Raw genomic sequence first — 15,672 nt, forward strand, 5'->3', positions numbered from 1 at the left:
ATAATAATAATAATAATAATAATAATAATAATAATAATAATAATAATAATAATAATAATAATAATAATAATAATAATAATAATAATAATAATAATTCACATAGTCTTGATGCCTAGCTACTGCTGCTCCCGCCAAAGAGCTTGGAACAACCATAGAACTTGCAAAACGAGTACAATAGTAGAAGCATCAACAACAAAACAGTTGAAAGACTAGTAATCACCTTCAACGAAGAAAACAACTTTGTTTTCATGAACTTAAACAACTTTACAACCAGCCTCTTCTTGTAATAGTTATTAATCTTTGAAACTGTCTTGTTTTTAGAATTCTTGGTTGATTTGTTCATCCCATTGAATAGCTTAGCAATCTGGTCATTTGTTAGGCTCCCTTCAATGATTCCCTTTTGCTTTAACAATCTTGCATCCTCGGCATCATCAATAATACCACTTACCAGATCAATGAATTCCGAAAGTGAGTGGCTGGAATGTGAACAGTTCATAGCGATTTCATAAGCTACCAAGTTCCTGAATAGTGCTTCTGAATTAACATCTAGGGTTATTACAGGTAAGTATAAAGCAGCTTCTTCTTCTACGAACTTTATGTCCCTTATACCCCTGCTTGTGGACCTAAATGTTATCCCTGCATAGTAATGAAGAGAAGAAACAGATGGAATTTTAATTTCCTCCACAATAGGACCTTCATGTTTGCTAGGATCCCTAGGTTTTAGGCCTAAAATGCTCAAGATTTTATCCCATGGCATGTCTTGTATAACCTGGACTGGGCTCAAGATTTTTCCACCAATCCCAAATTTAAGTCCTATTTTTGTTATTTCACTAATATTATCGCGAATGGTGTTCATATCCTCTTCAACTACCTCGATTTCCTCTGACTCATCCTCATTCGCTACTTCTTCTTCATCTTGAGGGGATCTTAGGGTATCAGATAGACCGTTGTTGACTATCAAATGGTACATGAAATCCAACAAATGCAAGTGGCTTGTTGCATGGTAAGAGCACTGCGAAATGGATGCCAATTTGAGAGGAGAGTTTGTTCGACAAAAAGTCTCCATCATAATTAGCAACTCAACTTCATCTTCTATTTTTTCAGACGAATCATATTTGATTGTTTTAGAAATTTCCTCCAATATAACTAAGGGGATTTGGTTCTCTAACAACATCAGGTCCCTAGAAAGAATGGAGTCTCGTGCTTGCATCTTTTTACCTTCAAGATTAACAAAGTAATCTTGTAAAAAATTAAGCAAGAACAAACCATCTATGGCTACAATCCAAGATAACGTATTGTCATCTAAGTCCAAGTAACTATGGTAGCATCCTCTGACAATGGGGTCTAGCTCTTTGAGTTTGTTGATCAATAGTTCCTGGAACTTCTTGTTTTCTTGTTGAGGGTATCTTTGGTTGAAAAACGACTTAGCAATAGCAAGCTTATACCTTTCCATATGATATAAACGTGGATCCATGTGATGATATGGACCTAAAGCAATCACCTCAGGGATATAAGCCTCAGGTTTGAAAGCAGTAATCGATTTTGGAACATTGAAAACACAGATAGGGTTTCCATCAGATATGTCAATAGTGACTTCCCTGATGAATTTCTTGCTTATTTGATCAACCCATCTTTGCTCTCTAGAGGCCGAAGAGAAATTTGTGGTCAAGGCCATGTTTGGATTTTTGCTGATTTTTAAGTTACTTGATATGCAAATATGTCTCATTTATAGGCGGCTTTGTCACTTTGTTTAGTTTCATCAACAAATTCAGAATTTCTATTTAGATATAACCATTCTTGTTACGTCTTTTGACATTTCGTACGTACCATATCTTACGTACCATATCTGCCTAATTTCCATAAATAAAAAACATGCATTGTTTAGATGATGTTTTCAAACATTTAAACATCATGATTGAAATTCTTACGTGTTATGATACAGCCAAAGAAAAGTTTTGGTGTTGGGTCCCAAAAAAAACAGTGTTTTTTTTAACGTATAATAATTTATTGAAGTTTAAATGATGTTGAATAAAAGGAGGACAAGTAATGATCAAACGTAGCTATCCATAAAGTCACCCAAACTAATAATTTAATTTTTTTTATTTTTTAAGTTATTTTCATATCATTTGTTATTTTATTATTTTATATCTTTATCTTTTATTATACATGACTTTTATTATATTAATATATAATGTCATATATTAAATAAAAATATATATTTAAAAATAACGTTTTTTTTACAAATTCTCCATTATAAATTTCTCGTTGATAAATTTCTCGTTGATATCTTTAAAAAGAACCAAATATTGAATATTTTTAGATTTACTCATATTAACATATCATAAATACATGACTTTTTTGATAATGTTTTAATATTTACATTTTGTATCATTATAGTTATTTATTTAATTTGTTTTATATTCTTATTTTTTTATTTTTTATTTTACACTATTATCATATCAACATATATAGTCATATATTAACTAAAACACATTAAAAAATACTACAAATTACACTATTATAATCGTCTCGTAAATACCTTAAAATAAGCTCATTATTTAATATTTTTAAATTTAATCATATTATTAAATATCATAAATACATATGTTCGTACGCATGATTTTAATTAATATTTACACTTTATAATTAAGTTATTTATTTTATATCATTTAGTTTTTCATTTTTCATTTTTTACTTTACACCGTTATCATATAACGTATATAAGCATATATTAGCTAAAATACAATTCAAAAAATAGAAGTTTTTTTTATAAATTATAATATTATAATCATCTTGTTAATACCTTCATAATAAGCCAAAAACTGAACATTTTTATATTTACGTATGGTGTCATTTGGAACAGTATAAATATAATAAATGTATAAAATGAAAAATGAAAAGACAAAGGAAGTAAAGAAAACAAATGAAAATTTTTGTACGTATAAAAAGTGTAAATATTCAATCAAGATTCTTTTCATACACCTCCTAGGCAACCTATAATATCATGTCTTCGTTATTCCTTTTATACCCCTTCCAACACATAATAACTAGTTACTTTTATTCGTCTTACCAGTTCAAACACTTTTATTTCATCACGTTTTGATAATCAAATTTGCAAATGGCAAGTTGGGGAGAAGATATGGCGCCAACATCAGAATTTGTCACCGAGAAGGTATACTATTTTTTTTTATTAACCTGGATATCCAACCCGCTATGCGAGCCGATTAATCCCAGAGCTACCACCTGCTTTGCGGGTAGCCCAGAGTCACTGCATTTGAATCTCCATGGCTACAAAGGGGATTTTTATTCCTCCTTGGATTTGAACCTGGGGTCTCCAAACATTTTTGACCTTTGGAACCTAAGATCAAACCAATCAGGCACTACCCTTGTGGTTGAAGGTATACTATTTATGTTATTTAACATTTAGGTGTATTGATACTTATGAGAACAAGAATAAATAAAAGTTATAACAAAAAATTAAATTTCATGTGTGTACTCTCTAAAAGATTTAACAGAGTGGGTATATAATATGGGACGTTCAATAGTTGTCTGGTTGTGTTATTATTACAAAACGACCAAATACGAAGCCAAATGGCCTTTGTGTATAATGTTGTATTTATGTGTAAACGTGCTAGTATCTGAACTGTGTTCTTGCAAGTGGCTTAGTAAGAGCATCAACGGTTGATCCTTGCTGGAGATGTATGAAACACACATCTTCGAGTTTGGACATTCTCATGAACTAAATGATAGTCAAGAGCAAGGTGCTCATTTTTGAGTGAAACTTAGGATTGACAACATATGTAGCTCCTATATTATCACAATATATTACTAGTTCTATGATGGGTTGATGACCTAGCTCATGAAGTACGTTTTGGACCATAATACCTCTTTATAGTTGTAGCAGCAACAACTCAGTATTCGGCTTCTGTCGATCCATGAGCAAGAGTGCATGCTTATATGAACTCCAAGAAATAGGATTTCAACCCATGTAAACAATGTGGTTGGTCAGTAAAATGTAGTCATCTTTATCACCAGCCTAGGAAGCATCTGTAAAGACATGGAAAGTAGTGGGCGAATCAAGACGTAGTAGTAAACCTTGTATATATGTGCCCACTAGGTAGCTTAAGAGTCGCTTAAGAGCTGTTCAACGTTCTTCAGTCGGCTTGTGCATGTATTGAGATAACATGTTCACAACAAAAGAAGCATGTATTCTGGTTAGAGATAAATATTGGAGACTACCCACAAATTCCCTGTATCCAGTACGGTTGGCCAAGGGGATTCCATTATGTAATGTTAGGATAAGATGAGAAGCCATGGGGAGTAGGAATAGGTTTGGTGACTGCTATGTGAGTACGTGTGAGGAGGTCTTGTATGTATTTATGTTGGCTATGAAAAATGCCAAGAAGGTGAGAAGACTTCCACTTCCACTCCAAAGAAATAAGAAAGAGTGCTAATATCCTTAAGTGAGAAACGATTTGAGAGTCGAGAAATAAAGGACTTTAAAAGAGTGTGATTTGGTCCAGTCATTATGATATCATCAACATAAACAAGAAGAAAGATATGATTATTTTTATGACATAAAATAAAGAGTGAAGCATTAGAATGGATTTTTTGAAACCACAACCGAGTAGATAATATTTGAGTTCATTGTACCAAGCTCTTGGAGCTTGGTTGAGACCATAGAGAGCTTGATGGATTTTGCATACATGATAGGGATGAGTTTGACTAATGAAACCGGGTGGTTGAACCATAAAGACATCCTGCATTAGGGAGCCTTGAAGGAAGGCATTATTAATGTCAATTTGACAAAGAGACTAACCATGCGTGATAGCTAGAGAGAGAATCATCCGGATTGTGTCCGACTTAACCACAGGACTAAAAGGTTTGTTGTAGTCAAGATCGGGTCTTTGGTGGAATCCTTAGCAACTAGATAGGATTTATAATGCTTGATTGAGCCATCGGGATTATATTTGGCATGAAAAACCCATTTGAATTCAATAAAGTTTTGAGATGGAGAAGAAGCATGTGTGATTTTTGAGTAAAACATTATACTCATCTTAGGGGTTGTTTGTTTTCCTCTTAATAGTTCCATTAAGAGGCAACCTCTGAATCGTTAAGAGGTGAATATTGTTTGGCAAAAACAAAAATCTCTCTCTTAATGGTTCTAAAACCATCTGAATGATTTTGTATCATGAATCTCCCTTAACCATTAAGAGCCCTAATCTCATTGTATACAATTACCAAACAATTATATTTCATTTTACATTATATTATGAGAACCTCTTAATCATTCTGCAACAAACCATTCAGCAATTGCCAAACAGCCCCTTACATAGCTTCATGCCATACAGGATTTTGCAATGCTTGTATTATAGTGGTAGGCTCGGTATTAGTGGGTTGGAAAGAGACATGAAGATTCATTTTATCAATAGGTTTATGAATGTTGTCTTGAAGTCTTGTGATGGGAGGTCATGGTCGGGGAGGAGATGGAGGATTAGGAGGTGATGAGGAAGTAGAAGAGAGAGAATGTGTCACAGAGGGAGAATTAATGGCATTTGATGGGGAAATAGAAGGTGTAGATGTACTTTGGGGAGGTTTCATGGGTAATATGGGAAGTTGGAGGGCACACTATTCTTCCATATCATTGGATGTGTGTAGACATGCGACAAAGGAGGATGTGGAGAAGGGGAACTCATGGTCGATAAACTTAATATGACAAGAGACATATATCTTGTTAGAGGTAGGATCAAGGCAATAATAAGCACTTTGAATGGCATAATATCCAGCAAAAGTACAAGGAGATAAACGAGGATCAAGTTTATTTTTGGTATACAGACGGAACCAAGAGTAGCAAAGACACCCAAAAGTATGCAATTTAAAGTAGTTAGGTGTGTGACAATGAAGTCTATAATAAGGACATTGAAGATTAAGTGTGCATACGATTTATGAGGTAACAAGTAGTAGCAAAAACAAGAGACCAATATTTTCGTGGCATAGAAGGGTGGGTGAGAAAAAAAGACCGATTTTAACAATGTGACGATGACAGTGCTCCGAGTAGCCATTATGCTCGGGCATGTGAGGCAGGGAAATTAGGTGAGTGATGTCATGAGATTCAAGAGTAGGATGTAAACCAATATATTCACTACCATTATCACTAAAGATAGTAAGGATGGATCGTTTGAGAAAAAAATTCAGCTTTGAGGTTTGAATTTGATAAAAACGGTAATGGCCTAATTTTTGCGTTTGAGTGGATAAAACCCACATTTTTGGAATAATAATCAACAAATATTATGTAGTATTTGTAGCCATAATAGGAGAGGGTGGGGAAGTCCAAAGATCACTGTAAAGAATATCAGGAGGGCCTTTAGATTGTGAGGTGTTTTGATGGAACGATAATTTATGGCTTTTATTACAATCACAAGAATTGCAAGGAAAAGAAACAGACTTGGGAATATTTAAATTGAAATAATTGCTAATATGATGTAAAATAGAATACGATGGATGACCTAACCAATGATGTCAATTGGTAGTGGATGCCATTTTGACAGAGTGAACGATAGGATGAGTAGGTTTCCATTCATAAATTCCTAATTTGGTTGGGCCTTGGAGAAGAGTTGCCCCTTGTGAAGATCCTTCACAAGATAAGAAGTAGGTGATAATGTAAATGAGGCATTATTATCTTGGCAAAATTTAGAGATTGAGATAATATTAAGAGAAATATAAGGCACATGTAATATATGATTAAGAAGAAGTTTACTAGTGGTAGTAAGAAGAGATGTTGAACCAGTGTTTGAGATGACTAGGCCTGAACCATCGCTAATAATGAGTTCCTCCCTACCATTGTAAGAGGAGTGAAGTATAATGTTGGTAAGCTCATAAGTGACATGGTGTTTTGCACCACTGTCAAGAAGCCAACCATTGGATGAAGTTTTTGAGGCAACATAGGCATGTGGAAAAGAAGAAGATATTGGAGGATAAGAAGAGGGTGATGGTGGAATTGCATTTTGGAATTGAGTGCAGAAAATAGAGCATTGCAGGACATATGGATCTTAAGCTCTTGATACCATATAGAAGTAAGAATATGATTGAGTAGAAAAGCTTGATTGTATTATTACTTGTAGGTGGGTATATACATACATCTTGAGAGAATTATAACCTTGTAAATCATAACCTACAAAACTAAATCATAACTTACTTGAGAGAATCATAACCTACAAAACTAAATCGTAACCTATATGATATTTACAATCAAGTGATTATGAGAGAATATCCGATTAGTGTAGGATTGATTGTAAGTATCTCTATTAGGAGCAACCTATAATGTTAATCTGATCAAAGGTTTCAGTCATGGATGCAGTTGAGCAACATTGGTGCACCAATCTCCATTCTTGCATGATTTCTATATCTAATGAATGTGGTAGGCCTATATATATAAGGTATGTATTCAGCAGTTACAAGCTAAACATATTCTTCCTTACAAAGTATGTTAGGGTTCATATTATGTTTTTTTAATTGTTCAGGATCAGATTCAGAGAACTTAAAGACTTACACATTTTCATATCAGATTGTGAAAGGTAAGATCAAACAAATGTTATCTGCTTTCACACATGTACAAATTAGACTAACCTTCACATCACAATGTGGGTGAACAATGAAGTTGATGACGACTCTTTTTTTTCCATAGTTTACGAACCATGTATGAAGATGACTATTGTACACGGTTGCAAAACCGTGTATGGAAACCAATGACTTTCATAAACATTAGCCTTATACATGGTTGCAAAACCGTGTATGAAAGCCCAGAACAACCGGTAATGAGTGTCTATCATGTAATAGTGTTAAACTTTGGAAATCAAAGAGCAAATAGAGTTAACTTTGCAACTCACACAAGAAATAAGAAAATGTTTGCTTCTAACTATCTTTTATTTGTTTTAACGTTAAAAATATAATTAAAATTATAGTATTAAAAAAATTATTTTAGTTAATATATAATTAATTAATTAATATTATTAGGGTATAAAATTGAAAATAGAAAAAAGAATGGAGAATAATAGAGAAATATCAAATTAAAGGGTTAAAAGTAATAAATTAAAAAAATATATATAAGGGTGAAAACCAAAATTACGAAACTGGTTAAAAGTGAAAATTAGATTATATTAAATGTTTATTTGTATTTAACGGGGTATAAAAAAGTGTATGTTATAAATACCAGGGGTATAAACACAATAAGCTAATTAGTAAGCACGCTTATTTATTTATTTATTTTATTAATCTGGATATCTAACCTGTTATGCGAGTCGACTAATTCTAGGACGACCATCTGTTTTGTAGATAACCCGGAGTCACCGTATTTGAACCTCCACGGCCACAAGGGGATTTTTATTGCTTCTTCGATTTGAACCTGAGACCTCTTGGTACTTTTGACATTTGGAGTCAGCATCTTATAAGAATCTTTATTATAGAGGTTTATTAAGTTTCTTATTTTATTGACATTTTCTTTTATAGAAAAATGAGGTTCTTATAGGTTTTTCTATTGTGGATGCTTTAACCGTATAAACCGCAAAGAAATAATAGTCCAAATTTAAAAAAAATCTCTTTTTAAATTAGTCAGTTAGCTATTTGGGTAGAAATTGTACCATATTTTACGATGGAATGTCGTATAGTTTGAGATACGTGTGGTTCGATTTAAAGTTTAACAAACTATTCAAACGACACATGTTGTTTGATTTGAGATGATAACTCTAAACTGTACCGCATCACGAACACCTCATAATTGAATATTCCAAATCTTGAATTTTGGAATTAATACGATGTATCTGTCTTACTTCACGTGTAATAAAATTAAACATCGATCTTAATATAATATAATAGTTTAAAAAACCAAATTTTATTCAATTACGAAAGAAGAACTTGAAAATGGACACATTTCATTTGCTTAATTTGGTAGATATGAGTTTATGTATTTAAAACCATACTTAATTTTAAAAGCATGGTATTATATACGTAGAATACACGTACAAGAAAAATATTATATAACAAGAACAGGTGTCCCATAATTCTCTCCTTCACATTTGATTTCCGAATTTTATAATTAACTAAAAACCATGTGCAAATAGCACATGCATAGATAAAGGTGAGTTATTATACAATGTTTTACATTTGTACAACAAATACAACTCAATCTCAACCGTTTATTTAATTTGATAAATATGTGATTTCATATAATTTTTGATTGTTTTCTAAAATAAAGTATTGATCATAATTAATGAACCTTTTTCATCTTACATAAGTATTTAAATCATAATAAATGAACTCTCATCATTTCTATAAATATTTCAATTTATTGGGTTGTATTGATTGTACAAATGTGATGTGTTGCATTTGAAACAAACTCTACATACATATACACACACACACACATATATATATATATATATATATATATACACACACATATACTGAAGTCATTGAATGGAGAACTCCGAATTTGTGATAATCATGAAATCCAATCTCAACCACAAATTAAAAGTTTAGAAAATTAATAATTTTGATAATTTTAACTTAAAATATTAATTAAGAACGTTTTAGGGATTTTAAAAATCTCCTCTCTCATCTTTTTGACGAACATTATATAAACAAAAAATACACGTTGTGATATCTAAAAAACCATCATTAAAAAAGATACATACAAACGATATTTACTGTGATACCCAGATACACATACAAGATGTATACTGTAATATCTTTGTAAAGCAACTAAAATAACAAAAATACACACTGTGATACTTTTTGTAAAACAACGAAAATAAAGAAAATGTACATTATGGTAGATTTAACTACTGAGATACATTGTGAATATTATCATTATGATACGCTTTGATCCATAAACATCTTTAAAAGACGATATATATTAGGTAACTTAAATTAATTAAAATATTTCTTTTAAAAAAATTAATTAAATCTTCTAATGAGTAGTTATAAATAAAATTACTAAATTACCGTTTTTACTTTATTTAAAAAATATTCTTAAATATCTTAAATGAGTGGTTGACATTAGATCTCACAGTTATCACAAACTACAAAGTTCTCATTTGATTAGGCATCTATACACACACACACACACATATATATATATACACACACACACACACACACATATATATATATATATATATATATATATACAGAGAGAGAGAAAGAGAGTTGTGTTTCTGTGATAAGCGAAGTTATGTTAAGAAAAGATCTTCGCCTTTAGATCAACAGTAAATGAATATCAATACTAACAAGGTGCACCGAGATGCGTCGGGTCAATTTCGTTCTAAAGCGCAATTCATTGGTGGCATGAGATTAAAAGTGATCAAGAGTTCAGATTTCTTCTTACGTTTCTCACTATAACTTCTCTTTTCACACGATCCTTCGCCTATATATATAGGAGTTAAATCAAATGACAACTGCAAATATATTACAAACCCGTGAGAATCAGTATAAAAATATTTGTACATGATATTTTTCCATTAAATGTTAGGATTTAAGGTATTGCACCAAATATATTTGTTTCATAATATGATAATTTCACATATATTTATTTCACCATGTGAATATTTTTTATGTGTATTTTTCATTTCACTAGGTGAACTATATTTTTTTTCACATGTAATACTTTCACAAGGTCAATATAAACATATGTGAAACAATATCTTAAATCACATGTTCTGATGAAAAAAAATAATGTAAAAAATATTTTTATATCGGTTCTCGTAAATTTATAACATATTTGTGATTCTCATTTGATTATCATCAAACATACATACATACATACATACATACATACATACATACATACATACATACATACATACATACATACATACATATAGAGAGAGAGAGAGATCCTGGTTCAAAAGTTAACCAAGTTTATTGTGTTAACTTTGTTAACCATTTTCAACCAATTACAATCTATCTTATATATAAGTTCCTATCCATCTTAGAATTTAATGATAAAGGTAAATATGTAATTTTCTTTTTTTATGTAACTCTCATATCATTAATTGGGAGTTACATAATCATAAAATCCCATGATTTTTGTTAACTTATTATTGAATATCCAATTATGTGAACATGTGAACATCAAAATGTGTATAAATGTATACGTTCATGTTGTGATCATATATGTTCTAGACCTCTCTCGATAAGACCATATATGTTTGTACCTGTTCAAATGGGTTGTTCATCATCTTGCATATGGTTATATAATTGATACAGGTTTTACATGAGTTCATAACTGATTGAAAGATTTTGTATATGTCGATTTGTGTTCACAATGAAAGAACTGTTGTTCACAAGCTGTTCATATATAGACTAGCTGCATTAATCAACAGTGGTTGGTTCCTGAATGTGTTCATAATGAATAAACTATTGTTCACGAACTGCTCATATTGTGTTCATAACTATTCATGTTGTGTTCATACATGTTCCGAGATGTTTTAAGACACTTTGGTAACGATATTTATTGTTTTGGTAATTGATGGTATCAAAAGCAAATGATATTTTACATAAATACCCTTTTCCACTTAGTTCACATATGTTTGTGATATTGTAAATTTAATAAATTAAAATTTTAATATGATTAATCACAATCGTTTAGTGTAAAAATCAATTGCCAAGATTAGTTAATAAAGTTAACACAATAAACTTGGTTAACATTTGAACCAACCCCTATATATATATATATATATATATATAGGTGGAGATTCAAACGAGAACCCTTGTGATTTACGAGAACGCGAGAACAACCTAATAACCTCAAACTCTTTTAATTAATAAATTAACTTATATTAACTATAAATAAATTAATAAGGGCAGTAATATAATTAAGTAATTTTTATAATTTTATTTTTATTTTTTATAATTATAATTATCCCTTTTTTTCTGCACGTTCGTTTCCACTATTTTCTTTTCCCTTGTGATAATTGTGCGATTGTGTAACCATAACCTATCGAAACTATGATCAGTTGAGTGTAATCATAACCTATCAAAACCATGAGTAATCGTTGTGATAAATGTGTGATTGTCTAACCCTAACCGATCGAAACAATGATCAAATTGAGTGCGCAAGTGATGTTATAATAGTGATATCACATGATTATCACACCCAAATCACACCAAATTGTTTAGTGGATTTCGTCTGTAATCGTTGTGATACATGTGTGATTGTCTAATCCTAACCTCTCCAAACCATGAGTAAAATCGTTGTGATAAATGTGTGATTGTCTAACCCTAACCGATCGAAACCATGATCAAATCGAGTGTGTTGTTATGATAGTGATATCGCATGATTATCACACTCATATCACACCAAATCGGTAGTCGATTTCCTAAGTTAACCCTGGCCGAGCGGAATTTTTGTGATAATTGATTATCACACCCATATCACACCCAAATCACACCAAATCGTGTTGAAATAAGCGATAACCATAATAGCCCATTATGTTATCTAAATTATTGGGTTTAGTGTGATCGTGTTTTTAAAATTTTATCACTTTGAATTCTAATATTACCCTTTTGACTCTAATTTTTTTTTAATTGTTTTAATTTCATTTTTAATTTAAAAAATATTTTAATTTTTATTGTTATCACAAGATGAGGTTAATAGGTTGTTCTCGCATTTTCACAAATCACAGGGGTTCTCGTTTGAACCCTTCCATATATATATATATATATATATATATATATATATATATATGCCCAATCTTTTGTTAACCAAATCAGTGTTAACTTTGTTAAGCTAAATGGATCAATCATATTTTTTTTCCTTTAAATATGTTGAATCTCACGGCTTGTAAAGTTACCAAGAGTATTTCTGTATTTTTGGTTTATTTTTTTTTTAAATGAGATTCTGAAATTCGTTTCCCTATTTATCTCATAGTTAATTATAGAGGTTATCTTGTTGATTGGTTTTAGTTATTTTTTGAAACAAAATGCATATATGGTAATAGATATTCAATATTTTTACAAATTGCATATATTCAAATTTGACTCTTTAAAACTTTCAAATGCAAACATACGAATTCCACAGGTTCAAATGTGCATACGTGATGTATGTTGAGAATTCAACATATAAAGCACTCGTTTTACGACTTATTTGTGAAAATAGTTTCATTTCATTCCCACTTTGAGTCATTTTTATTAATTTCTTTATACCTTTGTTATTATGGAGCTAAATATTGTGGTTGACTTGTGGGTATTCAAAGAAGGATGCTAAATAAGATTTTTGTTAAACAGCTTGATGCTACAGCATTGGAGCAGCGGAGATCTGATACATGCACGACTTTTTGGAGAACTTATTGATTAAGCCGCTGCCTTTTTGTGCTTTGTGGAAGACAGCTGGATACTTCTCTCTTTTGATTAAAATCTGGGATTAAAACTTTTGTTAGGAATATGTACTTTCTAGTTCCTCTAATTGTACTTTGTAACTTGTTTTAGGAAGCTTAGCCCTTAAGTTTTGTTCTTTTGTCTTTTAGTACCTCCTTTGGGTATAAAAGGAGGACTTGAGATTTCATTTTCATCATCCATCCTAACATTATCTAGCTTTAGAATCAACCCTCTCCATGGGTGATTCATAGTAATCTTTTGAGCAATACAAGATCTTCATCTTTTTCTTCTTTAATATTCTCGTCTTTTAATTTCCGTTCTTTATTTCACGTTCCTTTACGTTTATTGTCATTTACATTTCGTTATTTAATTTTCCGCAATTTATATTCTTGTCATTTACATTCTCGTCATTTACTTTCTCGTTATTTATTTTCTAGTCATTTACTTTACGCAATTTACATTTATGTCTTTACTTTCCGTCATTTATTTTTCTTGTAATTTACTTTCCGTTATGAGTAGCTAAGCTTTTATAGCTTGGGTGTGAGACGGAATGTGAGATTTTCAAGCCAAAAGAAAGTAGCTAAGTGTTTTCGTAAACGACGTTCCATTGTTTCATTCGAGTTTTTATAAAAACCAAACACACTTCTTGACGGGTTGATCACTTTGAAAGTGTTAAAGTGCCATGGACTTAGAGATAAGCCATTAAATGCACATCAACTTGGATGACATAAGAGGTAGACTTGAGAAAGTTGCCGACAAGGAGACTTGTCATTTATGTTTTTCAAACTTAACTCCCGACGGGTTGGTCACTCTTCGAAAATGTCAAAGTGCGATAGATTTAGAGATGAACTATCTAAGAACACACGCCAACTCGAATGATATGGGAATTGACTCGAGAGAATGATTTTTAACAAAGAGATTTGTTTAATCATATATTTTGAAAACACAATCGTGTCACTATCCCTGGTCCAGACACCACATAGAGATATGGGTGGAAAGTTATAATATAGTGCAATGGTGAAGTCTGAGAGGAATGCCTTCAAAATAGATGGTGGAACTTASTTTCGAAACACTGCTTGCTGTAGCATTCCTACAACATTGGCTACTGGAATTTGTGTTTGGGTCTCATCTTAAGTCTTACACCCTTGCTACTTTTATATAATATGTATTCTGTTTTAATTCACCTTACAATCAAACAAAAGTCTTCAAAATCGTCATCTGAAATCATCACTTTCATTGGACTCTCATTTAACTTTTGCTACAATCTCCGTGGACGATAATCTGGTACTTGTACTACTTTATTACTTGGAAAGACGACATTGGGCCGTATTGTATACTTGTTTTGTGGCCAATTTCATTAGTCTAAAGGTGTGAGATATAACCGACCAATACATAAACAGAATATTGTATCTGCATATTTAAACATACTCCCAAATGTTCATAAGTAAACATAATTCCATATGACATAAATAAACAAAATTCCATATGTGCATATTTGAACAGAATCCCATATATGGTCATAATTAACGAGTTTCCCATCTAAGCATAAGTGAACAGAATGTTGTATGCTTGCATATGCACATATTTTGAATAGAATGCCATATATGTTCATATGTAAACAGATTCCCAAATTTGCATATCTAAACAAAATCCCAATATGTTTATGATTTTAACAGCTTTCTATCTCCTAACTAGATAAAAGCACATATTTAAACATTTTCATATATGAAACCCGATAATCATACACAGACTCAAACAAGTACACTTCATTTTCATGTCCACAATAAAGAACATGTGCATTATGAACATTTACAATTTTCAAGAAGCAAGAAGCTTTTTCATATACATTACTGCATGCATATTTCATTTAACATGTTTATAAATGAAGAGGTGTACCATGTCAAATTGTTGTAATATGTTTTAAATCACCCAAATTACACATTAGCAGATTGCATATTGTTGGTCCTGTAAGGGTCTACAAGAATAGAAACAGTTTGTAGAAGGGGGGATGAATACAAACACAGTATTTTCAAATTTAAAATATATATTGATAGAGAAGATCAATACAGATTTTACAAGATTGTTTGCGGAAAGATAAGGTAATGAAAACCTATCTAAACAATCTTTGGTTACACATAGAGCTTTAGCAAATACAAGAAAAGATATTGCTAAAAGGAGAATCCTTTACTTAAGCTAGAAGAAGCTTGAAGTAAGAATAAGGTTAGAGAGAGATGCACGCTCTCTACATGGAGAAGAAACACTTCTATTTATACCCAGTGCATTAAATGATCATTTAATGCA

The 15,672-nt window shown here is 31.4% G+C and overlaps 1 protein-coding gene across 1 annotated transcript; it reads right to left on the minus strand.

The window, feature by feature from the left end:
* Positions 1-112: 112 nt before the first annotated feature.
* LOC112516839 (putative UPF0481 protein At3g02645) lies at positions 113-1,675 on the minus strand. The gene has a single exon (XM_025124074.1). It carries the CDS (start codon positions 1,673-1,675, stop codon positions 113-115), a length of 1,563 nt encoding a protein of 520 aa, XP_024979842.1.
* Positions 1,676-15,672: the final 13,997 nt, after the last annotated feature.

The sequence above is a fragment of the Cynara cardunculus genome (genome assembly GCF_001531365.2).
Source record: "Cynara cardunculus var. scolymus isolate 2C chromosome LG 8, CcrdV1, whole genome shotgun sequence".
Classification (NCBI taxonomy): domain Eukaryota; kingdom Viridiplantae; phylum Streptophyta; class Magnoliopsida; order Asterales; family Asteraceae; genus Cynara; species Cynara cardunculus.